General features: G+C 34.7%; 2 protein-coding genes across 5 annotated transcripts; one reads left to right on the forward strand and one right to left on the reverse strand.

Annotated features, from left to right (window-relative positions):
* The first annotated feature begins 1,849 nt into the window (after positions 1–1,849).
* Positions 1,850–9,331, forward strand: LOC102619697 (probable ADP-ribosylation factor GTPase-activating protein AGD14). 4 transcript variants are annotated; one of them, XM_052435725.1, is made up of 14 exons: positions 1,850–2,184; positions 2,472–2,601; positions 3,600–3,661; positions 3,850–3,937; positions 4,067–4,128; positions 4,205–4,301; positions 4,504–4,980; positions 6,216–6,857; positions 6,961–7,116; positions 7,203–7,307; positions 7,385–7,468; positions 7,974–8,178; positions 8,281–8,326; positions 8,618–9,331. In XM_052435725.1, the coding sequence occupies exons 2-14, from the start codon at positions 2,503–2,505 to the stop codon at positions 8,754–8,756; spliced, it is 2,262 nt and encodes a 753-aa protein (XP_052291685.1). In that variant the 5' UTR covers positions 1,850–2,184; positions 2,472–2,502; the 3' UTR covers positions 8,757–9,331. The 4 variants fall into 4 exon arrangements, with proteins under 4 accessions (XP_052291685.1, XP_006475715.1, XP_052291688.1 ...); XM_006475652.4 differs by having other exon boundaries at positions 2,492–2,601; XM_052435728.1 differs by having other exon boundaries at positions 2,492–2,601; positions 7,203–7,277.
* Positions 9,332–10,114: 783 nt separating this feature from the next.
* LOC102619205 (uncharacterized) lies at positions 10,115–16,405 on the reverse strand. Its single transcript, XM_006475649.4, has 13 exons — positions 16,115–16,405; positions 14,050–14,423; positions 13,777–13,850; positions 13,305–13,464; positions 13,139–13,163; positions 12,895–12,984; positions 12,159–12,330; positions 12,009–12,082; positions 11,592–11,661; positions 11,066–11,137; positions 10,853–10,986; positions 10,605–10,678; positions 10,115–10,499 (listed from the first exon to the last, which is right to left on the reverse strand). Exons 2-13 carry the CDS (start codon positions 14,237–14,239, stop codon positions 10,441–10,443), a joined length of 1,194 nt encoding a protein of 397 aa, XP_006475712.1. The 5' UTR covers positions 14,240–14,423; positions 16,115–16,405; the 3' UTR covers positions 10,115–10,440.
* Positions 16,406–18,189: the final 1,784 nt, after the last annotated feature.

Here is an 18,189-nt window from a genome sequence, read left to right on the forward strand (position 1 = left end):
ATCTGCAAGTATTTATATCTTATTTTCTCCTTTTGATCATTTTTTAATTATTTTTGAAAAGTGGCAATAGATAAAATTCAAATTAATTTTTTAATCTTCGAACTCTTTTAAAATTTGAATGAGTAGTCAATTAAAGAATAATGCTTGAAAACTATTCGATCAAATTCTTTTTGTCTATATTTGTTGAGATGTGATTTGATAAATAAATTAAGGTCTGAATTTATACGCGAATGTAAATAAATGTTATATTTCATTTGTCTGTACAAATATAGGATAAAGATGTTTTTGGTCGTTATTACTGAATAATTTATATAAATTATTCAATATTAATTCCAACGAATGAATTAATTGATGTAACATCTCAATGAGTTTTCAATTGACTTTTAAATTATTGAAAATTTAAGGATTGTCATCTCAATTCTTTTGTGTGGATTGAAAAGTAATTGGTTGTACGCATATTTTTCCGACCGTAGTTCAAAACAAAGCAGGTTAAGCGGATGGATAATGTCGAGTTTCACCAAAGAATTAAAAAATAAATAAATAAATAAAGTCACATCAGGATCACAATAGTATGCAGTTTACTTCGGCAGGTATAACTTATTTGCTCATAAAAAAGGTGAAAATTAAGAAAAAATAATAATATTAATCTTTTAAAAAATTAGAGGTAAATTTTATAACTTCCTTGACGTAAAACAAAAATGATAGAAAACAGAATTCTCCTCAAAAGAAGGGAATTTTATTAATAATTAAAACGGATACAATCAGAGTTTTAATTCCTTTTTCATAATCAAGTCCAAAATAATGCAAATTTACTAAAATAGGTAAATTCAAGTTATTTTAAAATAATAAAATTATAGTTTTTTTTCAAATAAAACAAATAAAAAGCAATTAAAATTGACAAAAACAAATAGAAGTCTAAAAAAAATTTCCAAAAAAAGAAACTACTATAGACTTAAATTTGACAACATGTACCTTATTTAACATGGTTGAAAAATATTTTACATCAATCTCCCCCATTTATAAAATAATTTGCATCCAAATAATAATATAGATAAAGAGACTTATTCACGTGACATATATATATTATTTATCCAATATATTTTTTTATGAAACACATTTATTTAATATGTATGTTATATAATTCTTTATAATAACAAAAATAAATTAAAGCATTTACGTCAGTTTTTACACTATAATGACCTAATTTTGCACGATAATTAGTCATTCGTCAGTCGCCTTCTAGGACCGTGGACCATCCTCGCCGAAGACTAAAACAACACACAGTCAAATGACCCAAGGACATGCCACAACAAACACAGTACGCGATGCCTTCTCTCCCCCTTGCCCGAAAACAGTGCGTGTTAAAAATATAGGGTTATTTCCACCCAACCCCCAAATCTTTTAACATTTTCCACCCAAACTTTTTAACATTTTCACCGCGCACCCAATTCCGTTACTTTGACCGTATTTTTAACGGAGCTGTTTGAAAGTTAATGAAATGTCTGAAATATCCCTTATCTTGAATTAGAAAAGAATTAAATGAGATAAAATATTAATTTAATAATTAGTATTTACATTAAAAATTCTTAATTAAAAGTAATTAATAATAATTTCATTAATTAACTTATCAAATAAATTTAATTTATCATCATCAAATAATATTTAGAACATAAACTTTTAAATTTATCCTTTGACCGTTAGAATAAATGGTCAAATTAAAAGAATTTTGGTTTGGATTGGATATTATTAAAATATTTGGGTGCGCGGTGAAATATATTGAAACATTTGGAGCAGGGCGCAATTAACCCAAAAATATATGTATAAAAATCTCATTTATCTCTGTCACTCTTCGTTTTATACTTTATTATTATGATTATATTCTCTCTCCTAATTCTTAAAAGAAAACAAATTACACACACACTCTCTCTCTCTCTCTCTCTTAATTCTTAGGAGAAAGAGAAACAGACTTTGGTTTAGCTCTTAGCTGTACAACTTAGTTACCAAGCATTGAAAGATCTGCAAATCTCTCTCCCTCTCGCTTAATCTTCTAGAGTTTTAATTTATTTAAAGAAAGTGAGTTAAGTGCTGGATCTCTCTCTAGCTCACCGCACAAAGGCTGCTGTGTTGAAAAAAAGAAAAAAAAATTCAACGACCGTTCTTCATTTTTTTCACAAGCCGATTCAGGTCAGTTCTAATTTTTTCCTTCACGTTTTAGTCAACTTTGAAAACTGTTGATTTCTCAGATCCGTTGCTTTCGAATGTCCAATTGTGAGAAATTTAGTAGCTAATACCTTTGCAGAATTAAATATATGTTGCTTGATCACGCCTTTAAGAGAGATTAATGAAGGATTTATTGAGAAATTCGTTTGGTGATTGCTGATTGATTGGATAAAATTTTGGAGAATAAATTCTAGTAAACCGACTCTTGATTTTATGCTCTTTTGGGAAAACTTCGACTGCGCCATTTATAGCATTGTCTTTTGATACATAGAGGAAGTGTGAATGGCGAATCGGCTGAAGGAAGACGAGAAAAATGAGCGAATAATTCGGGGACTTCTCAAACTTCAAGATAATCGAAGGTGTATTAACTGTAACAGTCTGGTATGTATTTAATTTTCTTTCGTGGTTTTTGCTTTATATTGAATTTAATTAAGTGCTGGCATCATAAATTTGTTGTTTGTATAATTGTCTCAGATAGCACAATTATGGAAATAGACAGTTTGCGAATTGTTAGTGAAGTATAATTGGTGTCGGATTTAAATTGTGTAGATTTGATAGGTTGTTGATGGTATAATCTAAATTAATTAGTACTATGAAATATTGCTAAATAAATTGCGAACAAAACTATGAGGGAACATGATTAAGTGGGGTTATTCACAGATAGAATTAGGTACTTGGATAGGGGAAAAATAATCCTGTGGATTCAGGCAATTCAAATACTTCTTAATTTGAGTTTTCCTTGGAATCAAATCAAAAGTATAGTGAGGCACTATAGAGATTCCACTAGTAATGTGCGAGACTTTGATGAATTAGCTACCTTCCTCGAACCTTTTGCAGGATACGTGCTTCTTTTTTAAATTAAAGATGTAAATAAAATACATCTTCAATTACTCACCTATATCTTGAATTCCTCACATCTGATTGCATGTTTCTGGCAGTTTTTTCTGAAGGTTTCGTGTCTTGCAACATAATGGTTTTTAGATCTTAATGTGTCCATTAAGTATATGAACTCTAGAAATTCCATGTGTGAGGTTAGGACAATGATGAAATAACAGTGTCTGGGTTAAAGCTCTATGAATAACCGATGCAATCTTGGAATGCTAATTCCTGAAAATTGCTTCTGAAGCTACACTTCTAATGATTTCCTTCCCTGAGGAACTTTTACAAATTATCCACGAATGTCTGTGACATTTTTGCAATTGGTTGGTTAAATTTTCTGGAGTAATGTCTGAGCTTGCATTGCAAATATGAAATGATTCATGCCATATTTCATTAATGATACCATAGAGTTTGTAGTGCATATGCCACCATACCTTCTGCCTATAGAAGCAAAACATATTATCTGTTGTATTACTGCTAACATACTTTCTGCCAAGCAGGGAACACAATATGTTTGTACAAATTTCTGGACATTTGTTTGCACCAACTGCAGTGGAATACAGTGAGTGTGGATTTTTTTTTTTTTAATTTTTCAAACATAAGTTTTCTTCAAATTTTCCTGATTCTGCTGCCTGTTTTTCCTCTGAGTTTTTGAATTTGGTTTTACACGATTTTCCTTGAAAATACATTTGAGAGAGAGAGGGGTAAATAACTTGCTTTCCCTGCCTTAAGTTGTTTACATTTTTCCAGTCGGGAGTTTACACACAGAGTAAAATCGGTATCAATGGCTAAATTTACTTCACAAGAAGTTAAAGCTCTTCAAGAAGGGGGAAATCAGGTATATATAAGTTCTCCACCTTTCTTCAGTTTGTTGGTCACCTCAGTTATCTATGTGATGTTCTTTACATTTATGACACAACTTTTTAACTTTTTTCATCCTGAACTTATATCTGTGTTTTTTATGCAGCGTGCAAAGGAAGTTTTGCTTAAAGAATGGGATCCACAGCGTCAATCTTTCCCTGACAGCAGGTTATTGCTGCTTATATTATGTTCAGTTATGTGTATTAATGATTGCTACATTTCTAATCTTTTAATTTTCTGCCAGTAATGTTGAGAGGCTTCGAAATTTCATCAAGCATGTTTATGTGGATAGAAGATACACTGGTGAAAGGAACTATGACAAGCCCCCAAGGGTGAAGATGGTATGATGCCCCTGCCTCTCATCTGATTCTGTGGACATATTAACTGTCATCCTGTGCCTTTCTCCCCCCCCCCCCCCCCCAAAAAAAAATGTGGTGTTTTTGAAAGGAACTCGAGATAAATTTCACAAGTTAGTTTTCAGAGTTGCAATGACTGGTCTCCTTTTTTATTATTTTATTTATTAAATAATTGTGTATCATGCAGGGTGACAAAGAAGACTCCTATGACATAAGGAGAGATACATATCAGGGAGGATCTCGAAGCCCGCCATATGAAGATACATATGAACGTCGTTATAATGAACAGTCAAGTCCTGGTGGAAGAAGTGATGATAAGAATTCAAGATATGGATATGATGAAAGAAGTCCTGGAAATGAGCAAGAAAATAGACAGTTTGGTGATTACAGAAGGACTAGTCCTACTCGTCCTGAGGTCATCAATGATTGGCGTAGAGATGATAGATTTGGAAATGGCCGAAAATTTGAAGATCGCAGAATATCTGATGGAGATTCAAAGCTGGAAGGCAGGTCACCTGAGCAGCCGAAAGATCCGGAGTCATCCAGCCCCCCCGTGGTTCGGCCAGTTAGGGAAATCTTGGGTGACAATGTATTGCCTCTTCGTATAAGCGAGCCTCCAAAAGCTAATGGTGTAAGAGTTGCTGATGGCTCTACAAACACGCAGGTAGGGGTTTTGTCAATTAAACTGCATGCATTTTCATATTTTAATTACCTGAGGTCCCTAAAATTTTTCTTCTTGTTTCCCCTCCAATACATTGACTGTAATATGCTTGAAGATCTGCATTTGCTGAAAGGTAGGCTGTATTGTTAAGAGTGATCCCACAAGTTTTTAGGTATTTGTGTGGAAACATCAATATGAGCCTATCAATATGTCAAATTAGAACCTTTTCTATTTTAAGTCGTCTAGGTTACTCTCTAGTGTTTTGCACTCTTGAATCTTTTTGGAAAGTCTACATAATTGGCTTCTTCTTTTCTCTCTTTTCCATAAATTTGTTCAAATTATTTTATTGGTTTTTTCCTAATTAAACTGGAATTTCTGAATCCTTCCAGTATACTTTCATGATCTTAGCAAAATCACAACTTAGTGGTATACAGAATAGATGTTTCAGTTTCTCATAGCATTGTGGTCAATGTTCGTTGCCATCTTATGGCAATTCATATTTTGACCATATTTTAACTATTTATATTCCAGCCATAACGTGTAGTGGCATGTATTATAATTTGCATTTAGTCACAAGTAATGTATTGTGATCCCATTTATCTTGATTCACCACCCTTCTACAACAATCAGCTTGAGCTCTCCTCTTTCCCCCCCCCCCCGCCGCCCACCCCACAAAAAAAAATCCTGTGATTAGATCGAGTTGCCCTAATTATTGGATATGTTTTTGTTCAAATTAATTCTTTATGCCCCCCTCTCTTGTATTTAATTTCAGTACAACTTAATCATATTATGGGCCCATTTGGTATTGAGGTGCTGTAGCTTAAAAGTTGCAGCGGCTGTGAAAAAAAAGTTGTAACTATGAAATAAAAGTTAATAGTCTATTGTAAATAATTATTTTGACAAAATTAGTAAAGATATAATAGATTTTTTTATTATACAAGTGTAAAATCAATCAATTTAGCTTCCAAGTTATAGGAGTTAGTGTTTACCAAACATTTTAGTGTTGTAGCTTAAAAGCTGCAACTGCCCAACCCAATCCCAAATAGAACTTATCTTTGTTTCATTACATGTTTGAAGATTCACATATTTTATTGTTTAACTTTTCTGTTCAAAGATTGCTGCTCTAGCTATCTGCATAAACAGTCATATAAAGATTGTTTTTCTTTCTTTTCCTATCTTCCATTGAAAAATGAAAAGAAAGTGACACGGACTTACAGTATCATTGGCTCTAATTGCAGAGAACTGCTTCTTCTGGTAACTTGGGATCCGCTAATGAGAATCAAGCAGAAGTCAAATTGGAGACTACTGGGAGTTTAATTGATTTCGATGCTGATCCTAAACCTTCTCCTGCAGTAGCACAAGCACAGCAGAAAACTGTAGCACAATCTGTTGTGCAGCCAGCGAGTTCTGCCAATGACAACAATTGGGCCTCTTTTGATTTAGCCCCCCAGGTCAAAGTCTCACAAACTTCTTCCAATTTGAATACCTTGGAAACTGTTTTTTCTCAGCTGTCAGTGCCAGCATCCGTACCAGGTCAAGTATCAGGCATACCCATTGGTGCAGGTGCTCCAGTAATTGCACCTGCAACCAATGTGAATGTATTACCAGGAGGTGGTTCGCCTGTTGCATCTGTGGGGCACACACCTTTTTCAGTCTTCAGTGCTGCTGCCCCTGCAGCTCCAGCAGTGAGTGGTTTTGCTACTTTTCCTTCTGCAAATGCTCCTGCACCTGCCCCAGGAGTTACCCCTTTACTGCCTGTTTCTGTCAATGCTGGTAATTCCTTTAGCATGCAGCATCAACCTCCTTTATTTCCTACTGCTGGTGGTCAGTTCATTGCATCACAATTTACACCACCAGTTGCCGGATCTTCAAATAATCAGGTAGTCTTTATATTGTGTTATTCTCAAGTCCCTTATGATTTCTTTGTTATAATTACAACTTTGTTAAAGCATGTGGCATCCTGGCCATCTTTGGCATTGGCAGCAATGGAATACTTCACTTGCTCAAAATGCGCAAGGGCCACCAGCTGCACAGCCAGCTCAGTCAGTCCCAAAACCTGCTCTGGAGTCTGCTTCTGGTGGTCTTTCACAACCTTCACCTGTGGAAGTAAAATCAACAGGAAGAACAGCACTGCCTGAGGTGATTTTTATTTTTAAGTCTTACCCAAAATATAATTGCTTTACGCATGCGTCGTGTATTTATAGAAAATCGCGGTTTCACTGCAGGATCTATTTACGGCAAATTATTCATCCTTTCCTGCATCTGTTCCTGGGTGGCAAACTGTTCCACCTCATGGCATGGTCTACGCTATGCAATATAATACTGCTGCGGTACCTTTGAATTTAAAAAATAATAATACTTATAACTACTTGACAAGTAACTTATAATTGTGTATATGACCTTGCAGCCTATGCCAAATTTTGTTCACTCTAAGTCGACAACAAATCCATTTGATGTCAACAATGATTCACATCCTGTTCAAGCCCAAACAGTATGTTATCTGTCTGATTTCATTCGTTGCTGTTGTCTTTGTCATTCTTACATAGATTAAAGTGTTCTGCAACAAAATTATGCAAAAAGGAAGCTGAAAGTGTCACAATATTATTTTTGCATATTCATAGGGAACTCAGATATTGTTTTATTGATCCAGCAATAATAGAAACTAAAGTTATTACTATATCTTTCTTATAATGCTTCATTTCTTGAACTTGTGGAAAAGGGTAGCGTGAGCCATGAATTTATGCTGATATTAAATTTAGTTTAGATTTATTATAAAATTAACTTTTAAATCTTTATTTATTATCCTCACACTTGGATATAGCGAGGAGTGCTTAATTTGGCATGTTGGCTGTAGTTGAAGTAAAATGAAAGTAATGGGTTGGGTGATAGATTTGTTGAAGTTGATAAAGGACACATGCCTCTCCCTTCTTTTAGATTTTCAAATCTTTAAGCAATATAATAAATTAACAAAATTGTTTTATGGTTGAGTGCTGCAGTTTCCTTCCATGGCATCCTTACAAGGTGCTTTACAAAATGTGTCACATCCTCCGGGCTTATTGCGCACTTCGAGCCTTACTCCCTCTCCGGCATGGATGCCACCCCAGGCATCACCTTATCCATCAGCAATGCCTTCCCAGATGCCAACTTATGCAGCAGCTATACCTTCTCAGATGCCAACTCATGCACCAGCAATGCCGCCAAGTAAAATCATGTTTTGTTAAGAGTGCTTGCCCAATGTCTTGCTACCATGTCTATGCTGTATTTTTTCTTTTATTGTGCTAATTTCTGCTTAAAAAATTGCAGGGCCATATTTGGGGCCACAAGTACCAAGTAACGTGCCACCTTCTGGGTAATTATTTTGATTGTCACAGCTAAATATGTGTTAATGTGTTTTAAGATTTATTTGCTACCCCATAGGATAAGATTGAATGTGATCGAAAAGGCTGAATAAATGAACTGCTGAGAATGATAAAAATTTTTAAAATAGTCATCGGGATTGAAAGTTATAAATCCCAAATGCAGGAGGTCCAACTTTTTTTTTTTTAATCCCAGTTAAATTGTTTTTATAATTTTTGGCAGACTAGAAATGTAAACTTTGAAGTTTGAACGTGTATTCAGACTTTTAGACAAACCTTTACAGGCATCAAGGAATGGGAGGGCTTGGCAGTGAGGGGGCCTCGTTTGGCTTCATGAATCCTGATCCACAGTTAGCGGGTAGATTGTCAGCCTCTGCTACTCCGCAGGCTTTCACTTCTGTTGGAGGAAACCCATTTGGATAAATAAAAAGAACAAAGCACCAATGACTGTCTTAGTGTAAGCATCTCCTTGTTGCTACCTGTCGAATTGCTGGGTGGAAAGTTTTGGTTCCTTTATTGTAGTTAGATGAGATGATCCCAACCAAAAGGAAGAATTTTCATGTTCATCCCCAAGGTAGGGGCTAAATGTCCATATTGCCCATAGAAATTTAGATTGATGCTGTAAGAAAGAGGCATGAAGGGGAAGGGAGAAATTAGAGAGAATATGGGTTATTTAAAAGGGGTGGTGCCGAAGTCTTCATGGAGATTTAGGTTATTATTTTTATGCAGTATGTTGTCTATTGTTGTATTTTTAATGTTGAATTGAGTGGTATGTGTGCTGCTGCTGCACCCTACAAGTTGTATCGTTTCTTATTTTTTCTTTTTTTGGTATGATTTTGCCATCTGTTCATTATTGTGGTGAGCTTTTTGAGTCTGTGAAAAGTTTATATAGATCACTTGTCAAGTTGTCATAGTTAATGAAAGTTTGTAATTCTAATATTATTGAAGATTGAGATAGCTTTTGAAAGTAGTGTTCGATTCTTGGCTTCTTGCGTTCATTCCAGTGATTCCAGTACTTCGTTCGCGCCACTTGTCTTTCAAAGCGACTAACACGGTGTGTTTCGGCTTTTTCTTGTTTGGGCCGGGAAGGCTTGAATTGAACTTTGGCATATCGCTACCATCGATAATTTTTTATTTTCACCTTTATTTTTAGGGTTAGGCTGAACTCCGTATGACAAAAACCCAATAAATTTGCCTTCTATTTGTTGCCTAAATATAATGAGAACCAATGTTGCCTCATCTATAGTTTTGTATTATGGGGTAGGTATTGGTTGCTTCAACAGGTAAAATCTCTTGGGGTAGAACGAAGAGGATGTATAATGGAGCTCGAACGCTTAAGAAATAAATGGACTCATAATGTTGTAGATGATTTATTGCATTAATGCATATAAGTTATTAGTTATATTGATTTCCTTTTAATATTATTTTTAACTAATGAGAAGTCAAATACTAGATTTTACATAGTTTCACTGAAAAAATGCTACGGAAAAAGTAATATGGTGGTACAAATTGCAAATATACAAGAGTTGCAAACAGGTGAAACCTAGATAAGTAGACGATAATTTATCGAAATAAAATAAGTATCACTAAGAGTTAAACGGTATGGTTGTAAGAGTTGGCAGTTACCTCCAAAAATTGCTTTGTCAACAGACGTCGAAGATACTAAGTTTATATCATATACAAGTTCCAAGGTCCGATTTTGCAATGAGGAAACCAAACAAAAGTTAAAAAAAATAAAAATAAAAATAAAATGAATGCCCTTTTGGAAGACACCCGTAAGGTTATTGAAACGATATATATGATATTTCCTTGATTCCATATTTACAAACAAATTTCCATTTCCCAATTAATCGGACCAATTGGTCTTTTCCTATATTCTCCTTGGGCTGAGCACAGATCGAATATTTTGTTTTTTTTATGGAATCATTAAAGAATCTGATCAGAACATAGTGGCGCTGTAATGCTCTTGGCCTACATCTTTTAAATCATCTGGCTATTCTCTTTTTGTTTTTTGGCATCTGTAAAAGCTTTAAATACCCCATGTGCATAGCAGATGAACGGAGCAATTCAATTGGAAAAGAATTTCAAGACACTTCTAGCCTCTCAATCATACAGGTTCAGCAGCTCGGCTGCTCTTCAATATGACTGGAGCCACCAGCATCCACACTGCAAAAAGATAAAATAATTAGTCCAATATTACACAAAAGCCATTAGCCACGATCACAAGTTGATTAATTTCAGGTTAAATATGGCTATAGTAAAAATACTTACGATATACACAGACTGCCAGCCATTCATTCACTATCCTCACCCAAGTACTCGTCCAACCCACATCAATTGTCCACCTGCAGAAGAGCAAGCGCAATCACACATCGCTTTTTAGCCGTTCTCAATCATTATGTACCATTTTCTACAATCTACGTCATATGGAAACTCTTCCTAGTTTGATGAAATATGAATCCACAAAAATTGGAATCGGTGGCGTCCTTGAGGATGCCAATAAATGCAGGGGGACATACTTTCTAATAGTGTGATGAGTATTCCAGCCTATGAGTAGCATTGCAAAGTACATTGCTCCAGTGGCAAAAACGAAATGGAAGAAGCCATAACCATATGGAACATCATCTTCTGCCGGCGACTCACTCTTCCTTAACTGCAGTGTGTTGTTGGACTTAAATTTATGGAAAATGACGATAACCAATTGAAAAGTTGTGTGGACTCTGGGGACATACCTGGAAGCATTGGGAATCAATGCCTGTAGAAAAGGTTGCGATAACAATTGCAAGCAGTGCAACAACAAAGCTCTGTCAACACATAAAAGTCCCCATTACAAAGGGTAAAAAAAAATCGGTTATTTGAGAGAAGAACATTTGTTGAATCATGGCACACAAGAGCTGGTTAATGTTCAATGTTATTCCCAACATATTTTTGAATCATATCAAAAGAAGAAACTTCTACAAAATATTCTCAGAATTATTTCTTAGATTATACATGAACTTTATTGGACCTTCTACTGTTTATATACATAACAAAAGATGATACTCATGGGATGAATTTGAAAATTTTGGATGAAATGCAGACTGGTGTTGATATTGATGACTCTCAAGATAGCTAAGACTTTTGAAACACATCCAACAGTTCAAGCGACACAAACATGATCAAAATCATGGGACCTGAGAGCTTCCCATTTTAAAGAGCCGGATACCAGTTAGGTTTATATAACTTGATGAGAGATTTTTGAAAGATAATGAGTATTACTATAATAGTAAGCCAGTCTGTTTTGTTTGAAGCTTCTGCCTTCCTGTTGCAAGTTTCCCCTGCTGGTTCACTACAAAAACAAGAATGGAACAAAGTTGATTTTAAGAAAATAAAAAATGCTGAGATGAAGCAATATATATAAACAGCATTCATTGATTCATTGAAAGCAAGTTCCTCCTGTTCGTAACAAACTAATGTCTGATCAAATAAGTTTTTATTGAACCATTCATGGATGAATTTAAATCCCATTTGAAAGACTTGCTATGTTTAAGCACTTGTATAAATGAAGCATGGTTTGCCGGGTATTTCCTTTTGGTGCAGGTCTCTTCAGGATGGTGGGTCAAGCAAGGATGCTATGTGTAACAAGTAATCAGTAAAATTCATTACAGCAAGTCAGTAAAAGCTTCAAAACTATACCTTCTAATGGCACACCAGCAGAGAAATATGATATAAAGCCCCATAAGCCCCGGAGCCAAGAAGCCTGAATTTATCTGTTTCAGAGAGAAATAAGCAACTTAACTTCTTATTCATATTAGCACGTGAATGAACTGAAGGAAGAGGGCTTACTTTTGGGTGAAGAGAAACACTCGTCATGAGTTGGAGGAGCACCAAAGTCCATGTAATAAAAAATATGTTAAGGAGGCAAGTAGGATCTGGCGTATACCAAATGTACATCATAATGATCCCCACTATGCATATAATATATGCAACTGTTGCAATTAGCATCACATGGATGTGGCTGCAGTTCAATTTTTTTTTTTGGGGTCAGTATTGGGGGTCAGTATTGACAACCAAGTAATCAATATCAGACAGTCTATAAATGAAATTTCTGTCCTTGTTCTAGAAACAATGCTATAATGTTTAATTGAGGTATTGAATTGGTAAAGCATTAACCTGCCTACTTATAACTGTACTCAAACTAAACCAATGGAGACATATAAGGTCTCACTAACAAAAATAGTATATGTGTGCTAAAATTTTCTGAAGGTAATGAATCAAATCATACAGGTTAATGAGTTTAGAATTGCCAAAATGCCCTAACCGAAGTTCTGACACCTATACAATAGAATCTTGAAACCCAGCCAGAAGCCCTTTTTCATTTTTCATTATACGTTGAGTGAAAGTGTGTAACACTCAGGACTAGAATGTGTAATAGCATACATATGAAACTAACCAAATGAGGGATGGCATCGAGTAGTAATGATCCAGTATCAAAAAGTAAATGTTTAAACTAAACATTTCTGGAGAAGTACTAAAAATAGTTTAACTCAGCCTTGGTTCCACAGTGAAAAGAAAGTCCTACCATCTTTCTGCATTCTTCTCGGACAGACAACAGTCATTCAGCCAGGTAATGAAACTGATTACGCTTATTAGCTGAATTAGTAGAAAGACCCTGGAAAACATTTGCAACAACCATTAATCATAAGATCTTAATAATATTGGAGACCCAACTTAGACAGGAAGTGTCTAGAACTTCCTGAGCAAAAAATTCTAATATGATTGTACATGTTTCTTAGACAGGAAAACATAATAGGAATCAATGATACCCGGCACCAAAATGAGCAATCTCCCCTGAAAAACAAATGGCAGAAAATGATTAAAAGCATGATCTAAGTAATTAAAATCCAAATCAATTACATCCTAGAATTGAATAGATAGTGTGCCAAAAAAAAAAAAATTGAATATGGACTATTATAGTGGAATCACACGAACCATAGAGTTGAATAAAGGAAGAAGGAAGAAGAAATGGGATGATTGTCAAGGCAATCCAAAGGACAATCTTTGCAGACCACCATCCAGAGTGCCATAAATCCCTGGTCCCGTGCAACTTTGAAGTGCCAGCCGTCAAAAGAAACATTATGATGTAAAAAACCTGATTTAGAGTCAAGGCGTGACGCAATATGTAATAAGAAAGATCAGAGGACTGACGCTAAGATTCAGTTAATGAACAACTATCTGCATGCTTATGATAAATCTGTACCACATATTCAAGCTCATAAGGGACTGCAATCTGTTTTCAATGTTCATTTAGATTCAAAAACTTTGAGTCAGCACACGAAAACATTTGAGCTGTTTACTTATATTTGGTCATATGATGGATGCTGCTCTCTTTCCAACCAAGAAACCTCAGAAATGCTATCAGCTTTCAAAAGATTGAGTTTCATGCTTATGAATGAAAGGATACAAAGCATCCCAAGCTCACACGAAGAACTCCTTGTGCCCCCAAACAGTGATGCCCACCTTGGCAGTTCTTTAGTTCTGCACCAGAGTCACCCACCAAATGTGGATTAGCATTACAGCCAGTGACATAATGTGCAAGTAAATTTTACAAGACTATTTCTCTTGTAAAAAATAAATTAGCTGACGAAGCAAGTTATAATCCAACATTTTCAGGGGAAAAAGAAGAATCTTATAAAATTATAATGTACTAGAGTAGAGCAAAACAAACAAATCTTACTTTCCATTTCTGTCAAGGCTGCACTGCTATAATCCCGAACTACCCATGCCAGCAGGTTTGCAACTAAAAATATCAAAGCATAAACATATCTAGCCATCCAAGGATTGGAGCCATTGCGAAACTGGCTAAACCATGAGTCCTCTTTAAATATTGCACGTCTCTGAATGCCAGCTCCTGTTCCGCTCTCCATTTCTCCTTAGACCCAGAACAACTCTTCATTACATAAGAGCATCAAGGGAATGAAGCAACGGATCTCATTGATTCAGTTGATCTTCAGCATTGCAGAAAATAGCCCAATAGTTTTCATAAAAGATCCATATAACTGGATTTGGGTTCCCTTAATTACTGCCTCACGAAATGAAGCACAGACCGAACTGAGTTCATAGAAACAGTAAAATAAGTTTCAAAGGTCTCATTTTTACATAAAATATTCACCAGGAAAACATTATATTATTATGAAACAGACAGTGTGGATATATTAAATTAAAATTGATCATTGCTTAATGTGGCTTTCCGCGGAAGAACACTACTAAATTTGAGAGTTATACTAACTGAGCTCCGCAGATATTGAAATTTAATGAAAACAGAAACGTGCCCAGGTGCAATATCAGTGGCAAAATCAATCACGTGCCATTTAAAATAAAAAATAAAAAACCGTACGGCCTTGTTTGAACCGGCGATCCATTCTAAACAGAATACGTGCAACGCATAATAGGTATAAGGCAATGGTGGATCTAATTATGACCGTTAGATCGTGCGCCCCACAGTGTATTGTCAATTATGAATCGTGTAGTACGACTACTCAAGCTCTGGTTAAAATTTTGGTGTGAACATTATTCTGGTTAGGCCAGCGCCAGTTCCTTTTATTTGAGGGTCACAACTCACACCGCACATGCAGAAGAATTTGATGAACAGTTGAAAAGAATCCAAAAACAATGTGTCAGAATCGTTACACTCCTGGAGATGCGTGCAACAATTATATGACTGACGGGAATCTTTTCTTGGCTTGCAAGTTCGTCAACAGCTAAAACCATATTAAAAAATAATAATAATAATTTTCAAGACGATTATGCCCTCCAAATTCCAATGGACTTCTTTTATTACCCCGGGCTAAGTTTGGTTTTTCAGCTTTTACTTCAAGAACAGCTCTGAATGTAGACGCTAGAAGCAGCTAATCAATTGGTTTTCATAGGGATTTGTGATTTATAAATTGATTAACATTATCGAAATTAGCGGGTTAGAATTTGTCAAGCAGAACAAAAAAAAGGTCAAGAAGAGAACAGAGAATTTTAATAATTTTAAGAGAATAATAAAAAAATAAAAGTCACTGTTCCTTTACTCTTTGCTTGCTCACTGAGAAAATGATGAATAGGTAACCTCAAATTTATGTTCTAATGCTGGTTTAAACAATACAGAGACACGAAGAACACAAATAGATTAAGAGTGCGTTTGGGATTGAGGTACTGTAACTTTTAAGCTAAAGCTGTTGTGAAAAAAAAGTTGTAATTATGAAATAAAAATTAATAATATATAATAAATATAAATTTTAAATAATAATTTTGATAAAATTATTAAAGATATAATAAATTTTATATTATACAAGTGAAAAATCATTTTAATGTAGCTTAAAAACTACAGTAGTTAGTGTTTACCAAATAATTTAGTGCTGTAGCTTTTAAGCTACAACTGCCCAACCTCAATCCCAAACGCACCCTAACCCAGTTGATTGAATCGAATTCACATTTGCAGAAAGCAATTCGAACAACATTATAGAAGCTAAAAAATTTTAGAAAAGATTAAATTTAACAGATAATAAAAAAAAGGAAGAAAATGCATTTACTGGCTAATTAGGCTAATATTTAAGATCATCAAATTAAAGATCCTGATCGTATTGTGATCTAGCGATCTGTAGCTGGAAGTGAATTGAATCAAAAGATGATAATAGATTCGAAACGACAATGTATCTTAAATCAAACGACAATCAACTATTTACACAACAGAAATTATCAAGACTGGAGATATAGAGATACAAGCAATGTGCGATTCAAAGAAATGAATTAAGAACCTGAAAATGCAGGCGTTGGTGATCGATGGAGACTGATGATGAGGATCTACGGCGGATGATGCTGGCTGGCTTAGCTTATTCGAGAAGCTCCTTTTCGCATTCTCTCTCGATCTCTCTCAGATTATAAATAAGTACCAGAGAGAGATTTTTCTGTTTTGCTTTTGGTTGTTGTTGGTTTCTTTTGAGATGGTTGAGAGAGAGAGAGGAGGGGAGGGAGAGAGAGCTCTTTTTGAAGCTTTTGTTTGCTTTTTCTTTTTTCCCGCCGTAAGCTTCCTGTTTCCGCTACTCACTGTATCCACAAGTCATGTAGATTTTTATTTTTCTATCAATAATTGAAGTGGTTGTAATTTATCCTCATACGTATTTTGTAATTTGTGAAAAATTAATCACGTTTCGAATTTCATGGAGTGAGTATTTAAAAAAAGTACTCCGACACTTAAGTTAATAGTCGATTAAAATTAAAAAAATAAAAAATAAAAAATAAGAGTTTTTTTCTCTAAATATGAAAAATTTTGTTTTTAGAGGATAAAGACTTTATCAGTAATTAGTAATAATGTTTACAAAATTTATGATGCTTCGACATGTTGATCGCGGATCAGACGGTCGTTGGTGTTGCTTGGCTTGTGGAGGGCTAAGAATTTGGTAGATGATTCACTCCAAAGGTAAAATATTTTTGATGCGTGCCTTGTCTAATGATGTCTCTTGCAATGATCTTTTTTTTTTTTTTTTTTTGGGTCGTGTTCTATGATTTGTAATTTTTTGGACTCGTGAGTTGTGTAACTCTTAAATCTGAAGCATGCTGCTGAATTTGCCTGCGCAAAATTTATTTTAGATTTTTTGAAATTTAGTTAAGGGGCCTGTCCTGTAATAGATTTTTTTTTTTTTTTTGCATGAAACTTGTGCATTTTTTAATGCATAAACCATAAATGTCATTCTATCACTTGAGATAGAAGTTTTGGCAGAGTAGCATTATTATTATTATTATTATTATTAATAAAAAAAAACAATAAAATTCGACGATTCACCGAATATAGTATACGAATAAGGCACTCAATGTGAGTTCCCAGTTTAGCTGAACAAATAAATTACACTTTATTAAAGAATGAAAGAACATTCTCCCTACGCCACTTTTTGCTTTTTCTGTTGGGACTTCACAAGAGAGGCGCTGCTGTAAAAATAAAAGAGTAAAAGAGCAAGAGACAAAACACAACCAATCAGAATCTTTTGGTATAATTTTTTTTGACCAAAATTGTGATACGTGTACGTAAGAATGTCGTTTAAAGGTGGTCACGTCATGTCTGACTGATGTTCGGATCACGTGCCAACACGTGATTGCCACTTGTCCCAACTTTATGATGGTTTGATTTTGCTCCATCACCGTTAATCAAGGAGCCGCTGCGCCAAAAGGTTTTATTAACGCTTTATCGTGAAAGCCACTACTCATTGCTCATTATTATTTATTATTGTTTTGTTAGTTGAAACCAATTAAAATGATGAACAATGTAGTAAAAAAGTTTTCCCCGGGACCATCATGGAAAGGGCGATTTGGAGCGTCTTCACCGATAATCGGCTTGATTTTTTTGGGCTTAAGTAAATTAAGTCGGGGTGATACTAAATTAACCCAACCCATTGTCGGAGAAAACTCGCGTGTGCAATGAGAAATGCAACCTCCGATGCGTAAAATAGACTCCCTTTGGGGCTTGGGTTTAGATGGGATTGTACAAATTTTGTTTAATTAATATCTGTTTTACACAGTGTTTTTATCGTATACATAATTACATATAATAATCAATGAATAATAGCTACTGTCAAATCACCGTTTGTCTCTCGCTCACGAATAGTGTCGTTCATTTGAAAGATTTCAATCAATATTAACTCTGACATAAAAATGTTAAAAGTTTATAATATAGTTTAAACGACATCAAACATAAGTCTTGTTTGAGATTGAGATACTGTAATTTTTAAACTATAACTATTGTGTAAAAAAAGTTGTAACTACGAAAGAAATATTAGTAATATGTAGTAAATCTGAATTTTAAATAATAATTTTTGATAAAATTATTAAAGATATAATA

The sequence above is a fragment of the Citrus sinensis genome, chromosome 1, assembly GCF_022201045.2.
Source record: "Citrus sinensis cultivar Valencia sweet orange chromosome 1, DVS_A1.0, whole genome shotgun sequence".
NCBI classification, from domain to species: domain Eukaryota; kingdom Viridiplantae; phylum Streptophyta; class Magnoliopsida; order Sapindales; family Rutaceae; genus Citrus; species Citrus sinensis.

Bases quoted from the DNA above. Each gene is read 5' to 3' on its own strand.
- LOC102619697 (XM_052435725.1), top strand. From the start codon at position 2,503: ATGGCGAATCGGCTGAAGGAAGACGAGAAAAATGAGCGAATAATTCGG. The intron at 7,469-7,973 runs GTATGTTATCTG...TGAGTGCTGCAG, and splicing joins ATCCTGTTCAAGCCCAAACA to TTTCCTTCCATGGCATCCTT. The intron at 8,179-8,280 runs GTAAAATCATGT...AAAAAATTGCAG, and splicing joins TGCACCAGCAATGCCGCCAA to GGCCATATTTGGGGCCACAA.
- LOC102619205 (XM_006475649.4), bottom strand. From the start codon at position 14,239: ATGGAGAGCGGAACAGGAGCTGGCATTCAGAGACGTGCAATATTTAAA. The intron at 13,465-13,776 runs GTATCCTTTCAT...ACTCTAAATCAG, and splicing joins GTGTGAGCTTGGGATGCTTT to GTTTTTTACATCATAATGTT. The intron at 12,331-12,894 runs GTAGGACTTTCT...ATTGAACTGCAG, and splicing joins GAGAAGAATGCAGAAAGATG to CCACATCCATGTGATGCTAA.